This window comes from Oncorhynchus tshawytscha, unplaced genomic scaffold (assembly GCF_018296145.1).
Source record: "Oncorhynchus tshawytscha isolate Ot180627B unplaced genomic scaffold, Otsh_v2.0 Un_contig_3458_pilon_pilon, whole genome shotgun sequence".
In the NCBI taxonomy this organism is placed as follows: Eukaryota; Metazoa; Chordata; class Actinopteri; order Salmoniformes; family Salmonidae; genus Oncorhynchus; species Oncorhynchus tshawytscha.
In genome coordinates this window covers 341049-356819 of record NW_024609763.1, presented here as the reverse complement: position 1 = coordinate 356819, position 15771 = coordinate 341049, and the positions used below count along the sequence as shown (strand labels likewise).

Here is a 15771-nt window from a genome sequence, read left to right as displayed (position 1 = left end):
GTATACTATAGGGATTAATATAGAGTATACTATAGGGTCTACTATAGGGTTTAATATAGTATACTATAGGCTCTACTATAGGGTTTAATATAGTATACTATAGGGTTTAATATAGTATACTATATGGTTTAATATAGTATACTATAGGATTTAATATAGTATACTATAGGGTTTAATATAGTTTACTATAGGGTTTAATATAGTATACTGTGTGGCTTTCACAAGGGTGCTAGTAGTGCTGGGCTTTGGTAGGTAGGCATACTGATTTGTGCACTCAGATAAAACTGTTGGCATTTTTTATTTTATTTTTATTATAATTTTATTATGTGATTTTCTGGATTTTTCTGTTATTTTTTATTGTCTTTTTACTGTTGTTTTTATTTCTATACTTACCTATTGTTCATCTCATACCTTTTTTGCACTGTTGGTTAGAGCCTGTAAGTGAGCATTTCACTGTAAGGTTGTATTCGCGCACGTGACAAGTAAACTTTGATTTGATATGATTTGGGTATAATTGAGGAAGGCGTACTCAGGAAGACAGAGAGGATCTGGAGGGAGATGGGAACACTTACAAAGTTCCACTGAATTTAGATAAGGCCACACTCTCCCCTCTCATCCTTCCAGAGCACGCCAACCTGTACATGGATAAGAGGGATCTCTGGACACCGGGAAACAACAGACATCTAAACACAAAACCCCACCCCACACACAGACAGCACCTGGAACTAATCTAAATTCATTGATACATGTCCCACCAGGAACTCCAAATGTCATTTAAAAGATGTTGTGGATTGCTCCAGAGGTGTCAGCACATGTCTCTAACCAGAATATAAAGAAGAGTGGGAGGCCCCGGTGCACAACTGAGCAAGAGGACAAGTACATTAGAGTGTCTAGTTTGAGAAACAGACGCCTCATAAATCCTCAACTGGCAGCTTCATTAAATAGCACCCGCAAAACACCAGTCTCAACGTCAACAGTGAAGAGGCGACTCTGGGATGCTGGCCTTCTAGGCAGTGTTGCAAAGAAAAGCCATATCTCAGACTGGCCAATAAAAAGAAAAGATTAAGATGGGCAAAAGAACACAGACACTGGACAGAGGAGCATCCCGGAGTCGCCTCTTCACTGTTGACGTTGAGACTGGTGTTTTGCGGGTACTATTTAATGAAGCTGCCACTTGAGGACTTGTGAGGCGTCTGTTTCTCAAACTAGACAAATGTTGTATACAACAAAGTTAAAAGTCACACACAATGTAAGCTACAAACGTATCACAACTGTAGCAGGCCAATCCTTCTCCTGAAGGTATGCTGGGTGTGCAGACTTCTGTTCCAGCCCAGCACTAACATACACTACATGACCAAAAGTATGTGGACGCCTGCTCGTCAAACATCTCATTCCAAAATCATGGGCATTAATATGGAGCTGGTCCCCCCTTTGTTGCTATTACAGCCTATAATTTTTCTGGGAAGTCTTTCCACTAGATGTTGAAACATTGCTGCAGTGTCTTGCTTCTATTTAGCCACGAGCAATAGTGACGTCGGGCACTGGTGTTGGGTGATTAGGCCTGGCTCGCAGTCTGTGTTCTATGGGGCCTAGCAGGAACCATGAGAAACAGCCCCATACCATTATTCCTCCTCCACCGAACTTTACAGTTGGCATCCAGATTAGTCTGTCGGACTGCCAGATAGTGAAGCGTGATTCATCACTCCAGAGAACACATTTCCACTTCCCCAGAGTCCAATGGCGGCGAGCTTTACACCACTCCAGCCAACACTTATTATTGCGCATAATGATGTTAGACTTGTGTGCGGATGGTCGGCCATGGAAACCCATTTCATGAAGCTCCCAACAAACATTTCCTGTGCTGACTTTGCTTCCAGAGGCAGTTTGGAACTTGGGAGTGAGTGTTGCTACCGAGGAAAGACAATTTTTACGCTCTATTTGTTTCAGCACTCAGCGGTCCCGTTCTGTGAGCTTGTGTGACCTACCACTTCCTGGCAGAGCCATTGATTCTCTTAGATGTTTCCACTTCACAATAACAGCACTTACAGTTGACTGGGGAAGCTCTAGCAGGACAGAAATTTGACAAATTGACTTGTTTGAAAGGTGGCATCCTATGATGGTACCACATTGAAATTCACTGATTTCTTCAGTAATGTAATTCTACTGCCAATATTTGTCTATGGAAATTGCATGGCTGTGTGCTCAATTTTTCAGTACATTCAGAAGGTATTCAGACCCCTTGACTTTTTCCACATTTTGTTATGTTACAGCATTATTCTAAAATGGAATTTAAAAAATAATAAAAATCCTTCATCTAATTACAATACCCCATAATCACAAGTTGAATAGTTCTTTAGCAATAGTAGAAAATTAATTTAAAAAATATAAACAGAAATAACTTATTTACATTGGTATTCAGACCCTTTGCTACGAGACTGAACATTTTTCTCAGGTTCATCCTGTTTCCATTGATTGGAGTCCACCTGTGGTAAATTCAATTGATTGGACAAGATTTGGAAAGGCACACACCTGTCTATATAAGGTCCCACAGTTGACAGTGCATGTCAGAGCAAAAACCAAGCCATGAGGCTTTATAATTATGGGATATTATGTGTAGATTGATGAGGGAAAAAAGCAATTTAATCCATTTTAGAACAAGGATGTAACAAAATGTGGAAATGTCAAGGGGTCTGAATACTTTCCTGAATGCACTGTATACACCTCTCAGCAACGGATGTGGATAAATCCACTCATTTGGAGGGGTGTCCACATGCTTTTGTGTGTATATATAGTGTATATGTGACCAACAGATGCACATTTGTATTCCCAGTCATGTAAAATCCATAGATGAGGGCTAAAATAATTGTCTTTCAATTGACTGATTTCCTTATATGAACTGTAACTCAGTAAAGTTGTTGAAATTGTTGCATGAGGTGTTTATATTTGTGTTCAGTATATTTAAATGCTTATCAAATAGGATATATATTAAATGAATACAGCATGGGAATATTATTGAGGCCTTTCTTCTGTTGATTTCTCAAAACCAAAACACGTGAAGGCATCACTTGCAATTTGGAATAAATGTTACACTTTTATAGTTGTTTCTGTACCTGTGCACGAGTCCTTAATACACAGTCCATTGTACAAAATAACTCATTCCCACGTGAGTGACATCTCCAAGGAGATTAACCTCCAACGTTCATAAGATTGTTCACTACATGATTTTGTCATGACCGCCACAGGATTGTTTTTATACACAGGAGTTTACACGTTTCTGTTCCAGCCCTTTACTAACACCTCATTCAAATAATTGTGATCTAAATTGAAGATGTGCACATAGTGCAATTCCCTGGGACAGAAATTCATGTCTGTATTTAAGAATGAGTTTCATAAATTACGATGTTCAGACAAATCTGCATGATAAACAATAACTGGTGAATCCATTCCTAACATTGTGATATTGCACAGTCCTTAATAAAAACCTTGGATATGGGAATCATCCTGGTGGCTGGGAGGTTCACAACAAGTTCCTTACATCTGCAGGGTGACAGGGTCAGGTGTCCTTCAAGGTGGAACAAGCAGAGACAAGGGGGGAGAAATTAACCTCACTGACCAAATCTCAGTGCTGATTCATGTTTCTGAAGCCTCAACTACCTTTATTAAATGTGCAATAGTTTTGTTAACAGTTTTTCATAGGCTTGGTCAGTTTAGAATGAGAGTAGAAAAACAATCTTTCATTTTAACTGGTAACACCAAACCCAATCAGACACTGCATTCTGCTAGCTAGCAAAGTAGCTAAACAGACTCATCAACAGAGAATGCACAAATAACTTGGCTGGCTTGCAAGCCTAGATCTAATAAAATAGTTGGCTGCATTTGCCACTTTGCAATCAGATGGCATTTATTTTTTAACATGTCTTACCTGCAAACAAGACGGGCACGACTGTTTTCTCCTGCCAAACCACTGCAATGGAGTGAAACGCGATCAGGTGCCCACTTTAGTCCCTGGAAACAAATGGGAGAAATGTATTTAGCTGGCTAGCATGTTCCCCAATTAATGATTTTAAAACTGTCCGGGTCTTCACAACTGATGCATTACTGAATCTACAACTAGGCCTTGTTAGTTGAGTTGTTGATCTCTAAACACCTGATAAGCAGGACGAGGTTGCCTACTAGCATTAGCTAGCTATTGCGTCCGAAGTGTTAGCTAGCTTAGCAATGGGCTAATAAACAACAGTTAATCAACATTTTAATTCAAAATTCATATGAAAGTAAATTGTTTAACATTTGAACATAATTTAGTAAATAAATAATCATTATACATTTTGCAAATTCTTCTGCAAATTTCTCTCTCAAGCGGGTACTTCTGTCTGTCTGGACTGATGTGTTATCATGCTTACTAAATAAATAAAGGAGGACAGTGGAGTGCGCTCCTTGACCTTTGTGGGTTATGCCCAAACCGCGCGACCTGCGATTTCAATTAATCTGATTGGTCAAGACATACAAAGAGCCTGCAGCAGCAATCTTCATGTGTGAGTTGACAAAATCATGAGGCAAATCGGTTTAAAAAACAGCAGTTTGTCCCCTTTGCGTCTAACTATTTTATTAAACAGAATCTAATGTGCTGGGGCAAATGCCGTCATGCAACACGTTTTTTTGTCAGCCGTGATGCAACTTCTGAAATGTGTTCTGCCTGTAAACCGTCCAAAAGTAGTTGTCTTTTTGCATGAAAAGGAAGGAAATTACAGCAACTTGTGCCCTCATGTGTCAACCACTCACTTACTTCTTGTTTTCATACTGCCAGTGAGTTGTCTTACAAAACCTCTCCACTTTGCTCTGTAAGTACACTTGAAGATATCTTATAAAATTGTGTTTGGTAGTATGTTTTTAGTGATTAACCATATTATTCTGGCTAATGATAATACTAGGGACCCATGTCTCAATGCTATAGGATTGTAAGAATAAAACAGATTTTGAGCAATAAAATGATTATTATGTGTATACAGTGCTACAGACAGCTCTGTTCAATAAGTAATTGTTTACCTCTTAATTCATTTATAAGGAGTAGTTATTCACCAGGTATAGAGTGAGTTGTTGTTTATGTTTCTAACACTACAGGGTGGGTGATGCAACAATGGCCTTGAGAAAACCAGGAAGTGTGTTTGTGGTCTTTCTCTTGTCAATGGCAGGTACTGTATGGTCACGTTCTTAGATTTGTAATAGTCTTCTTATGATAGCTATCCTTGTTGCTATTACATCTACAGACAATTACAAAAGGCCATGAGACAGTTCAGGACAACATGAATATGAATATTCTGGTGTGTTCAGGGGTCTTTTAGGCATTCCCATTTCCCTTCAGAAGCTGGGTCGTTCCACCAAGTGTATCTTGGTCAAAAGATTATTCAGATTTCACCTAATTTTAACATTCTGTCAAAGAGCACGTGTTCAACTTAATAAAACATGTGTTTTCTCATCTCAAGAGATTCAATAAAAAATGACTACAGTAAGTGCCTCTTAAGTTCCAAATAAAGTTACGGGGTTGAACATAACAGGGTTGACGATTTCATCTTAAATTCGCCGTTAATCCCCTTGTGTGTCACGCCCTGGCCTTAGTATTTTGTGTTTTCTTTATTATTTTGGTCAGGCCAGGGTGTGACATGGGTATTTATGTGGTGTGTTTTGTCTAGGGTTTTTTTGTAGGTTATGGGATTGTGGTTTAGTGAAGTAGTCTAAGTAAGTCTATGGTTGCCTGGAGTGGTTCTCAATCAGAGGCAGGTTTATCGTTGTCTCTGATTGGGAACCATATTTAGGCAGCCATATTCTTTGAGTGTTTTTTCGTGGGTGATTGTTCCTGTCTCTGTGTTTGTTGCACCAGATAGGGCTGTTTTGGGATTTTCACGTTTCTTGTTTTTTTTGTATATTGTTCATTTATCATCTTCATTAAAGATGTATAAAGATAACCACGCTGCATTTTGGTCCTCCGATCCTTCTCGCCTCTCCTCTTCAGATGAAGAGGAGGACGACCGTGACAGAATCACCCACCACAACAGGACCAAGCGGCGTGGTGACAGGCAGCGGCAGCAGGAGCAGCAAAATCGCTGCTCTCCGCGAAGGCGGAGAGGCGCTGGTATGAGAAGGCAGCACGGCGACGCGGATGGAAGCCCGAGAGTCAGCCACAAAAATGTCTTGGGGGGAAGCACACAGGGAGTATGGCGAAGCCAGGTAGGAGACCTGCGCCAACTTTCTGTGCTTACCGGGGGGCTAGAGAGACCGGGCAGGCACCGTGTTATGCTGTAGAGCGCACGGTGTCTCCAGTGCGGGTGCATAGCCCGGTGCGGTACATACCAGCTCCTCGTATCGGCCGGGCTAGAGTGGGCATCGAGCCAAGTGTCATGAAGCCGGCTCTACGCATCTGGTCTCCAGTGCGTCTCCTTGGGCCGGCTTACATGGCACCAGCCTTGCGCACGGAGTCCCCGGCTCACCTGCATAGCCCGGTGCGGGCTATTCCACCTCGCCGCACTGGCAGGGCGACCGGGAGCATTCAACCAGGTAAGGTTGGGCAGGCTCGGTGCTCAAGAGCTCCAGTGCGCCTGCACGGTCCGGTCTATCCAGTACCACCTCCACGCACCAGCCCTCCGGTGGCAGCTCCCCGCACCAGGCTTCCTGTGCGTGTCCCCGGCCCAGTACCACCAGTGCCAGCACCACGCACCAGGCCTACAGTGTGCTTCGCCTGTCCAGCGCTGCCAGAGCCTTCCTCCTCTCCAGCGCTGCCAGAGTCTCCCGCCTGTCCAGCGCTGCCGGAGTCTCCCGCCTGTCCAGCGCTGCCGGAGTCTCCCGCCTGTCCAGCGCTGCCGGAGTCTCCCGCCTGTCCAGCGCTGCCGGAGTCTCCCGCCTGTCCAGCGCTGCCGGAGTCTCCCGCCTGTCCAGCGCTGCCGGAGTCTCCCGCCTGTCCAGCGCTGCCTGTCCAGCGCTGCCGGAGTCTCCCGCCTGTCCAGCGCTGCCGGAGTCTGCAAGGAGCCGCCAGAGCTGCCAGTCTGCAAGGAGCCGCCAGAGCTGCCAGTCTGCAAGGAGCCGCCAGAGCTGCCAGTCTGCAAGGAGCCGCCAGAGCTGCCAGTCTGCAAGGAGCCGCCAGAGCTGCCAGTCTGCAAGGAGCCGCCAGAGCTGCCAGTCTGCAAGGAGCCGCCAGAGCTGCCAGTCTGCAAGGAGCCGCCAGAGCCGCCAGTCTGCAAGGAGCCGCCAGAGCCGCCAGTCTGCAAGGAGCAGCCAGAGCCGCCAGTCAGCCAGGATCCGCCAGAGCCGCCAGTCAGCCAGGATCCGCCAGTCTGCCAGGATCCACCAGTCAGCCAGGATCCGCCAGAGCCGCCAGTCTGCCAGGATCCGCCAGAGCCGCCAGTCTGCCAGGATCCGCCAGAGCCGCCAGTCTGCCAGGATCCGCCAGAGCCGCCAGTCTGCCAGGATCCTCCAGAGCCGCCAGTCTGCAAGGAGCCGCCAGAGCCGCCAGTCTGCAAGGAGCCGCCAGAGCCGCCAGTCAGCATGGAGCAGCCAGAGCCGCCAGTCAGCATGGAGCAGCCAGAGCCGCCAGTCAGCATGGAGCAGCCAGAGCCGCCAGTCAGCATGGAGCAGCCAGAGCCGCCAGTCAGCATGGAGCAGCCAGAGCCGCCAGTCAGCATGGAGCAGCCAGAGCTGCCAGTCTGCCAGGATCCGCCAAAATGTTTTAAGCTGCCAGTCTGCACCAGATAGGGCTGTTTCGGTTTTTTACATTTCTTGTTTTTTTGGTATATTGTTAATTTATCATCTTCAATAAAGATGTATAAAGATAACCACGCTGCATTTTGGTCCTCCGATCCTTCTCGCCTCTCCTCTTCAGATGAAGAGGAGGACGACCGTGACATTGTGATAAGGAGAATGGAAGGTTGTTGTGTGCAAAAGGGAGTTGCATTCGAAAGCAAGCTTCACAAAAATGTTTTAATTGTTAAAACATATCTAGCCTGTCTATCTATGGGTAACAGGGTTGACGTGTTATTCTCGTCCCGCTCAGTTTTCCAAAACACCAGAAAATGGGTAAAAAGAGTAGAACCAGCTCACCTGCTTTTACACGATGATTTAACTATTAGATATTCAACTAAGTTACATGTAATTGTTTTAAGAAGGTCATACCAAGGATCATTTTACTACTTGATATTGAATTCTAAGACTCCTTAAAACCTCTTGATTCTAGCCATCCCGGATCCGGGATCGTGAATACAGCCTCAAGCTCATTACCATAACGCAATGTTAACTATTCATGAAAATCGCAAATGAAATGAAATAAATATGCTAGCTCTCAAGCTTAGCCTTTTGTTAACAACACTGTCATCTCAGATTTTCAAAATATGCTTTTCAACCATAGCAAAACAAGCATTTGTGTAAGATTATTGATAGCTAGCGTAGCATTTAGCGTAGCATTCAGCATGCAACATTTTCACAAAAACCAGAAAAGCATTCAAATAAAATAATTTACCTTTGAAGAACTTCAGATGTTTTCAATGAGGAGACTCTGTTAGATAGCAAATGCTCAGTTTTTCCTGAAAGATTATTTGTTTAGGAGAAATCGCTCCGTTTGGTGCGTCACGTTTAGCTACGAAAAAAACCTGTATCCAGGAGTGTAATTATCCCCGCAGCTCATTAGCATAACACAACGTTAACTATTCATGAAAATCGCAAATGAAATGAAATTAATATGCTAGCTCTCAAGCTTAGCCTTTTGTTAACAACACTGTCATCTTAGATTTTCAAAATATGCTTCTCAACCATAGCAAAACAACCATTTGTGTAACAGCTAGCGCAGCTAGCGTAGCATTTAGCGTAGCATTCAGCATGCAACATTTTCACAAAAACCAGAAAATCATTCAAATAAAATCATTACCTTTGAAGAACTTCAGATGTTTTCAATGAGGAGACTCTCAGTTAGATAGCAAATGCTCAGTTTTTCCTGAAAGATTATTTGTTTAGGAGAAATTGCTCCGTTTGGTGCGTCACGTTTGGCTACCAAAAAAACCCGAAAATTCAGTCTTCAAAACGCCAACTTTTTTCCAAATTAACTCCATAATATCGACTGAAACATGGCAAATGTTGTTTAGAATCAATCCTCAAGGAGTTTTTCACATATCTCTTCATGATATATCGTTCGTTGAAAGCCTCCTCTCTCCTCTCAATCACTGGATGACTGCGTGCAGCTTGTAGATTACGCACCAATTTAGACAAAGGACACCAGGCGGACCCCTGGTAAATGTAGTCTCTTATGGCCAATCTTCCAATGATATGCCTACAAATACGTCACAATGCTGCAGACACCTTGGAGAAACGATAGAAAGGGCAGGCTCATTCCCGGCGCATTCACAGCCTCCGGACCGGGGACCGTCACTGCATGCTCCGGACGGGGACCGTCGCTGCATGCTCCCAACCGGGGACCGTCGCTACATGCTCCGGACCGGGGACCGTCGCTGCATGCTCCGGACCGGGGACCGTCGCTGCATGCTCCGGACCGGGGACCGTCACTGGAGGCTCCGGACCGGGGAACGTCGCTGGAGGCTCCGGACCGGGGACCATCGCTGCATGCTCTGGACTGCTGACCGTCGCTGGAGGCTCTGGACTGCAGACCGTCGCTGGAGGCTCTGGACTACAGACCGTCTCAGGAGGCTCCGGACATTGGATCGTCACTGGAGGCTTCGTGCCAAGGATCGTCACTGGAGGCTTCGTGTCACAAATCGTCACAGGAGGCCTGGTGCGTAGAGCTGGCACAGGGCTTACTAGGCTGGGAAAACGCACAGGAGACCGGGTGTGTGGAGCTGGCACAGGGTATACTGGGCCGTGGAGACGCACCGGAGGTCTGGAGCGCAGAGCTGGCACAACCCACCCTGGCTGGATGCTCACTCTAGCCTGGCAACTGCGGGGCACTGTCACAGAACGCACTGAGCTGTGAAGGTGCACCGGAGACACAGTGTGCAGAGCCGGCGCAGGATTTCCTGGGCCGAAGAGACGCACTGGAGACCAGGAGCGCTGAGCCGGCACAATCCGTCCAGGCTGAATGCCCACTCTAGCACGGCAAATGCGGGGAGCTGGCACAGAGCGCACCGGGCTGTGGGTGTGTACCGGAGACACAGTACGTGTAACCTCAAAGCCTCCAGTGAGGCCAGCGTGTGCCTGAAGGGTCACACGCTCCTCAAAGCGACTGTCTTGCTCCAGACTCCAACCCTCCAAAACTGTTTCGTCCCTCTCCACTGCCAACCACTCCTCGTTCAAACGGTCCAAGAATTCTTCCTTGGCCTCGGACTCACCCTTCAGCACCGACGCCCACGTCATCTGCCCCCCCCAAAAAAATTGTTTGGGGTTGCCTCTTGGGTTTCCGTTGTGTCCTCTCCTCCTGACCACGCTGCTTGGTCCGTTTGTGGTGGGATCTTCTGTTACGTTAGATGAATGAGACCAAAGCGCAGCGTGGAAAGTGTTCATGATTTTTAATACTGAAGGCTGACAAAACAACAAAATATAAAACCGAACGTAAAGTTCTGCATGGCTAGACAGCAACTATGCAAAAACAAGTGGAAAAAAGGATACCTAAGTATGATCCCCAATTAGAGACAACGATAGACAGCTGCCTCTGATTGGGAACCATACCCGGCCAACAAAGAAATAAAACAACTAGAATGCCCACCCAAATCACACCCAGACCTAACCAAATAAAAAGGCTCTCTAAGGTCAGGGCGTGACAAGAAAATAGTAAAAATTAAGAAAAATCCTTGAATGAGTAGGTGTGTGTAGCACCTTTGACTGGTACTGTATATCTGAGAGATCAGGATTATTATATATTTTTTTACATGAATTTAACTCCTTATTTTTGGCACTAATCAGTGTCCATATATACTTCCATTCATGTTTAACTGGTACGGGGGACCTTCAGACGAGTCTTGTGAGACCTCTGGACTTCCTAGACCGTTCGGACGCTTCAGATGATTTGGTGAGAAGACACCGCTCTAGCTCGGTCACCTTTCACAGCAGATGCGGAAGTGCAAAATAGGCAGATACGGTGGATTGAGACTCATCCAATGCAAAAAAACATATCTCTATCTTAAATAGATGGATGTTTATGGGGATTTTTGTATTGTGCTAATTAGATTTCCGCGGGGCACGGACATTGACCTTAGAGGGGCAATCAGATTTATTGAATTCTTCATGTTGTCTATATTAAAGGGCACTTCATTTACTATAACAGGCTTTTAAAATTCAATATTGCTACACAAAGGGAAGCAAAAGGCAGTCTTTGTGGAATGACCCAGCTGTCTGTCACACATCACTAAGTTATGCTAATCTACGGTTTTAATTTACCCTCAACTCAGCAAATACAGCAACAAGGTGTGGACAACAAAGCCAGGTGATGGTGCCTCCCACCAACGTAGTGAAGGGACAGGAGGTGACACTGACCTGTAGCAACACCTGTACTCTGAGTGACAACCCCAACCCCACCTACATCTGGTACAAGAATGGACATCGTCTAGATAAGCACATTTCCCAACAATATCGTATCCACATTTACTATTCAGACATTTACTCCTGTGCTGTAAAAGGCCATGAGGATCTCCTCTCTCCTGCAGTGTGTGAGTCTGGATTCAGCTACAGTTTTGAAGTTTATTAGATTATTACTAAAGTTGCATTGTTCAGTCCTAAATCAGCTGATAAGAAAATATACTGAACAACAATATAAACGCAACATGTAAGTGTTGGTCTCATGTTTCATGAGTTATATACATTTATATTTTATTCATTTTAAATTAACCAGTCCAATACATCTTAAACACTTGAAATCGTCTCATTATCGTTTGAGGAATTGATCAGATACATTTTGTTTCAGGTGTTTATGGTCAGAGCTGTTTGAATGTGACTTACACCAAGAGGAGTATCTGTGCCTTGAAGGGGTCAACAGTGGACATTACCTGCACGTATAGACATCCCAGGTGGCATAACGTCACAGAAGTATCCTGGTTCAACAAATGGGAGTCTGGAGTTACTACAGATTTAAGCCAGGACCCAGAGTATGCAGGTCGTGTGAAGTACCATCCAACTACAGACAAGGACTCCACCCTGAGAATCACAGACCTGAGAGAGAGTGACTCTGCTGAATATAAGTTTAGATTTACAACAACTGCGGTAAAATGGGGATACAGCTTCCCTGGAATAACTCTGATTGTCACAGGTAATACTGTCAGTATTATATTATAGTATTATACAGTATTACAGTATTATATCATCTAGTCTAAGTCATATTATTGGTGGAAATAATGATGATTGTTATTTTGTCTTAATTTCTCCCTTTTCAGACCTGCAGGTGAAGGAGACTCCTGGCACAGAGGAAGGGAAGGTGACACTGACCTGTAGCACCACCTGTACTCTAACTGACAACCCCACCTACATCTGGTACAAGAACGGACAACTTCTCACCAACCCAAACAACCAAGACAACTACCTCTACTTAGACCAAATCAGCAGTGGGGACGCAGGCAGCTACTCCTGTAGTGTTAAAGGCTACGAGAATATCCGTTCTCCTGTTACGTTCTTTGGGGAGCCAAAGTCTTTTAAGAATGCAGTTGTAGGAATCATAGTGGTTATTCTAATTCTCATACTCTGTCTCTTTGGGTTCATGTGGTTCAGGTGAGTGAGATGAATTGATCCCGTTTCACATTCTGTGGTATAATCGATCAAAATATGTATATTGCTCTATTAATTGATGAATTATTTCACAAAACAGGAAGAAGGCCTCCAAATCCACCTCTGACACAAGAGACAGAAGAGACACAGTAGAGAATGGACAGGTACGTTTTTTGGAGTCAGTTGACTGAGAACTGCAATCATCTGTGTATAGATGGACTCAATGACTGTGGTAATATCTTTCACCCCTCATGTTGTCTGTCTTCTCTCCCCATCAGAGAGACTCTAATCCAGTGTATGACAACATCTCAGGCATGGCCATGGCCCCTATTGCAGCACAGAGAGCGATCACAGACGAGCAGGATGAAATTACCTACGCAAGCATCCAACACAGAAACCAGGAAGTGCCTCTGGACTCCACCGTCCCACCGTCTCACCCCCAGAAACAGGACGAGGATTTACAGTACACTACTGTGAAATTCAACAGCCCCAGTGCTGCTCAATAGACTTTGGGAGGGATTCAATCCAATCATAGGTTATAGACATTGGGAGGGATTCAATCCAATCATAGGTTACAGACATTGGGAGGGATTCAATCCAATCATAGGTTACAGACATTGGGAGGGATTCAATCCAATCATAGGTTATAGACATTGGGAGGGATTCAATCCAATCATAGGTTACAGACATTGGGAGGGATTCAATCCAATCATAGGTTATAGACATTGGGAGGGATTCAATCCAATCATAGGTTATAGACATTGGGAGGGATTCAATCCAATCATAGGTTATAGACATTGGGAGGGATTTATAGACATTGGGAGGGATTCAATCAATCATAGGTTACAGACATTGGGAGGGATTCAATCCAATCATAGGTTACAGACATTGGGAGGGATTCAATCCAATCATAGGTTATAGACATTGGGAGGGATTCAATCCAATCATAGGTTATAGACATTGGGAGGGATTCAATCCAATCATAGGTTATAGACATTGGGAGGGATTCAATCCAATCATAGGTTATAGACATTGGGAGGGATTCAATCCAATCATAGGTTATAGACATTGGGAGGGATTCCATCCAATCATAGGTTATAGACATTGGGAGGGATTCAATCCAATCATAGGTTATAGACATTGGAAGGGATTCAATCCAATCATAGGTTACAGACATTGGGAGGGATTCAATCCAATCATAGGTTATAGACATTGGGAGGGATTCAATCCAATCATAGGTTACAGACATTGGGAGGGATTCCATCCAATCATAGGTTATAGACATTGGGAGGGATTCAATCCAATCATAGGTTACAGACATTGGGAGGGATTCAATCCAATCATAGGTTATAGACATTGGGAGGGATTCAATCCCATCATAGGTTATAGACATTGGGAGGGATTCCATCCAATCATAGGTTATAGACATTGGGAGGGATTCAATCCAATCATAGGTTATAGACATTGGAAGGGATTCAATCCAATCATAGGTTACAGACATTGGGAGGGATTCAATCCAATCATAGGTTATAGACATTGGGAGGGATTCAATCCAATCATAGGTTACAGACATTGGGAGGGATTCCATCCAATCATAGGTTACAGACATTGGGAGGGATTCAATCCAATCATAGGTTATAGACATTGGGAGGGATTCAATCCAATCATAGGTTATGGACATTGGGAGGGATTCAATCCAATCATAGGTTATAGACATTGGGAGGGATTCAATCCAATCATAGGTTACAGACATTGTGGCTTTTAATGTAATTCTTTTTTTTAAATGCTTTTGGAAATTGCTATATAATTCCTCAATTCGAATGTCTTTGATTTCGACTTGAACTATCTATTTAAATTAAAGTACAGGCCAAACTGTTCAGTCCATATTCTACTGTTCTATTATGGTCAGAGGGGATAAAAACAGTTCATTTTTTAGTTTCAGCATTAAAGATTCCAGGTTTAAATAACACAATATAACCAACGTTATTCATGAGATCTTATAGTAAATGTACTATAAATCAGTGATTTAAACATCCCATCCATACACCACACTAAACCTACACATAGTCTGTGTCTGGAAAGGCATCCTTTTCCCTAACTACTGTGACACTGCAGACACAGCTATCCTCTCTAACAGTTAGGAGCCAAATGAATGATGCCAGGAACTCTAAATGTAATTACAGTGGGGAGAACAAGTATTTGATACACGGCCAATTTTGCAGGTTTTCCTACTTACAAAGCATGTAGAGGTCTGTACTTTTTATCATAGGTACACTTCAACTGTGAGAGACGGAATCTAAAACAAAAATCCAGTGAACACTAAACAAAATTATAACTAGGAAGAACGAACAAACGAAACAGTCCTGTCTAGTGAATACACACAAAACAGAAAATAGACACCCACGAAACCCAGGTGGAAAAAGGCTACCTAAGTATGATTCCCAATCAGAGACAACTAACAACACCTGCCTCTGATTGAGAACCATACCAGGCCAAACTCAAAAACAAACATAGAAAAACAAACATAGACTGCCCACCCCAACTCAAGCCCTGACCAACTAAAACAAAGACAAAACAAAGGAACTAAGGTCAGAACATGACAATACCCCCCAAAGGTGCGGACTCTGGCCGCAAAACTTGAACCTATAGGGGAGGGTCTGGGTGGGCGTCTGTCCGTGGCGGCTCTGGCGCGGGACGTGGACCCCACTTCACCACAGTTTTTCTCCGCCTCTTTATTCGCCTCCGTGGCCTCTTAAAAGTGGCGACCCTCGCCGCCAACCTCGGACTGGGGACCACAGCCATGGGTCCCGAATGGACGTGAGATTCCGGCAGCACCGGATGGAGGGGATATTCCGGCAGCACCGGACGGACGGGAGACTCCGGCAGTGAAGGGCGATTCTGGCATCGCCGGCGTGACAGGCGATTCTGGCAGCTCCTGGCTGACTGGCGGCTCTGGCAGCTCCTGGCTGACTGGCGGCTCTGGCAGCTCCTGGCTGACTGGCGGCTTTGGCAGCTCCTGGCTGACCGGCGGCTCTGGCAGCTCCTGGTTGACCGGCGGCTCCGGCAGCTCCTGATGACCGGCGGATCTGGTTG

At 44.7% G+C, this 15771-nt stretch overlaps 1 protein-coding gene and 1 long non-coding RNA gene across 15 annotated transcripts; one reads left to right on the top strand and one right to left on the bottom strand.

Annotated features, from left to right (window-relative positions):
- Positions 1 to 3142: 3142 nt before the first annotated feature.
- On the bottom strand, positions 3143 to 4405 carry LOC121845786. Its single transcript, XR_006082776.1, has 3 exons — positions 4323 to 4405; positions 3923 to 4005; positions 3143 to 3562 (listed from the first exon to the last, which is right to left on the bottom strand). It is a non-coding gene; the product is annotated as an uncharacterized LOC121845786 (long non-coding RNA).
- A 299-nt stretch (positions 4406 to 4704) lies between these two features.
- LOC112240844 (contactin-6) lies at positions 4705 to 14560 on the top strand. Of its 14 annotated transcripts, XM_042317706.1 has the most exons (9): positions 4705 to 4838; positions 5119 to 5189; positions 11373 to 11630; positions 11885 to 12226; positions 12351 to 12681; positions 12779 to 12842; positions 12957 to 13465; positions 13521 to 14348; positions 14421 to 14560. In XM_042317706.1, the coding sequence occupies exons 2-7, from the start codon at positions 5135 to 5137 to the stop codon at positions 13182 to 13184; spliced, it is 1278 nt and encodes a 425-aa protein (XP_042173640.1). In that variant the 5' UTR covers positions 4705 to 4838; positions 5119 to 5134; the 3' UTR covers positions 13185 to 13465; positions 13521 to 14348; positions 14421 to 14560. The 14 variants fall into 14 exon arrangements, with proteins under 14 accessions (XP_042173640.1, XP_042173639.1, XP_042173644.1 ...); XM_042317705.1 differs by having other exon boundaries at positions 12957 to 13357; positions 13521 to 14560; XM_042317710.1 differs by having other exon boundaries at positions 12957 to 13429; positions 13917 to 14560.
- The last annotated feature ends 1211 nt before the right edge of the window (positions 14561 to 15771 follow it).

Bases quoted from the DNA above. Each gene is read 5' to 3' on its own strand.
- LOC112240844 (XM_042317705.1), top strand. From the start codon at position 5,135: ATGGCCTTGAGAAAACCAGGAAGTGTGTTTGTGGTCTTTCTCTTGTCA. The intron at 5,190-11,372 runs GTACTGTATGGT...CCCTCAACTCAG, and splicing joins CTTTCTCTTGTCAATGGCAG to CAAATACAGCAACAAGGTGT. The intron at 12,843-12,956 runs GTACGTTTTTTG...TCTCCCCATCAG, and splicing joins ACACAGTAGAGAATGGACAG to AGAGACTCTAATCCAGTGTA.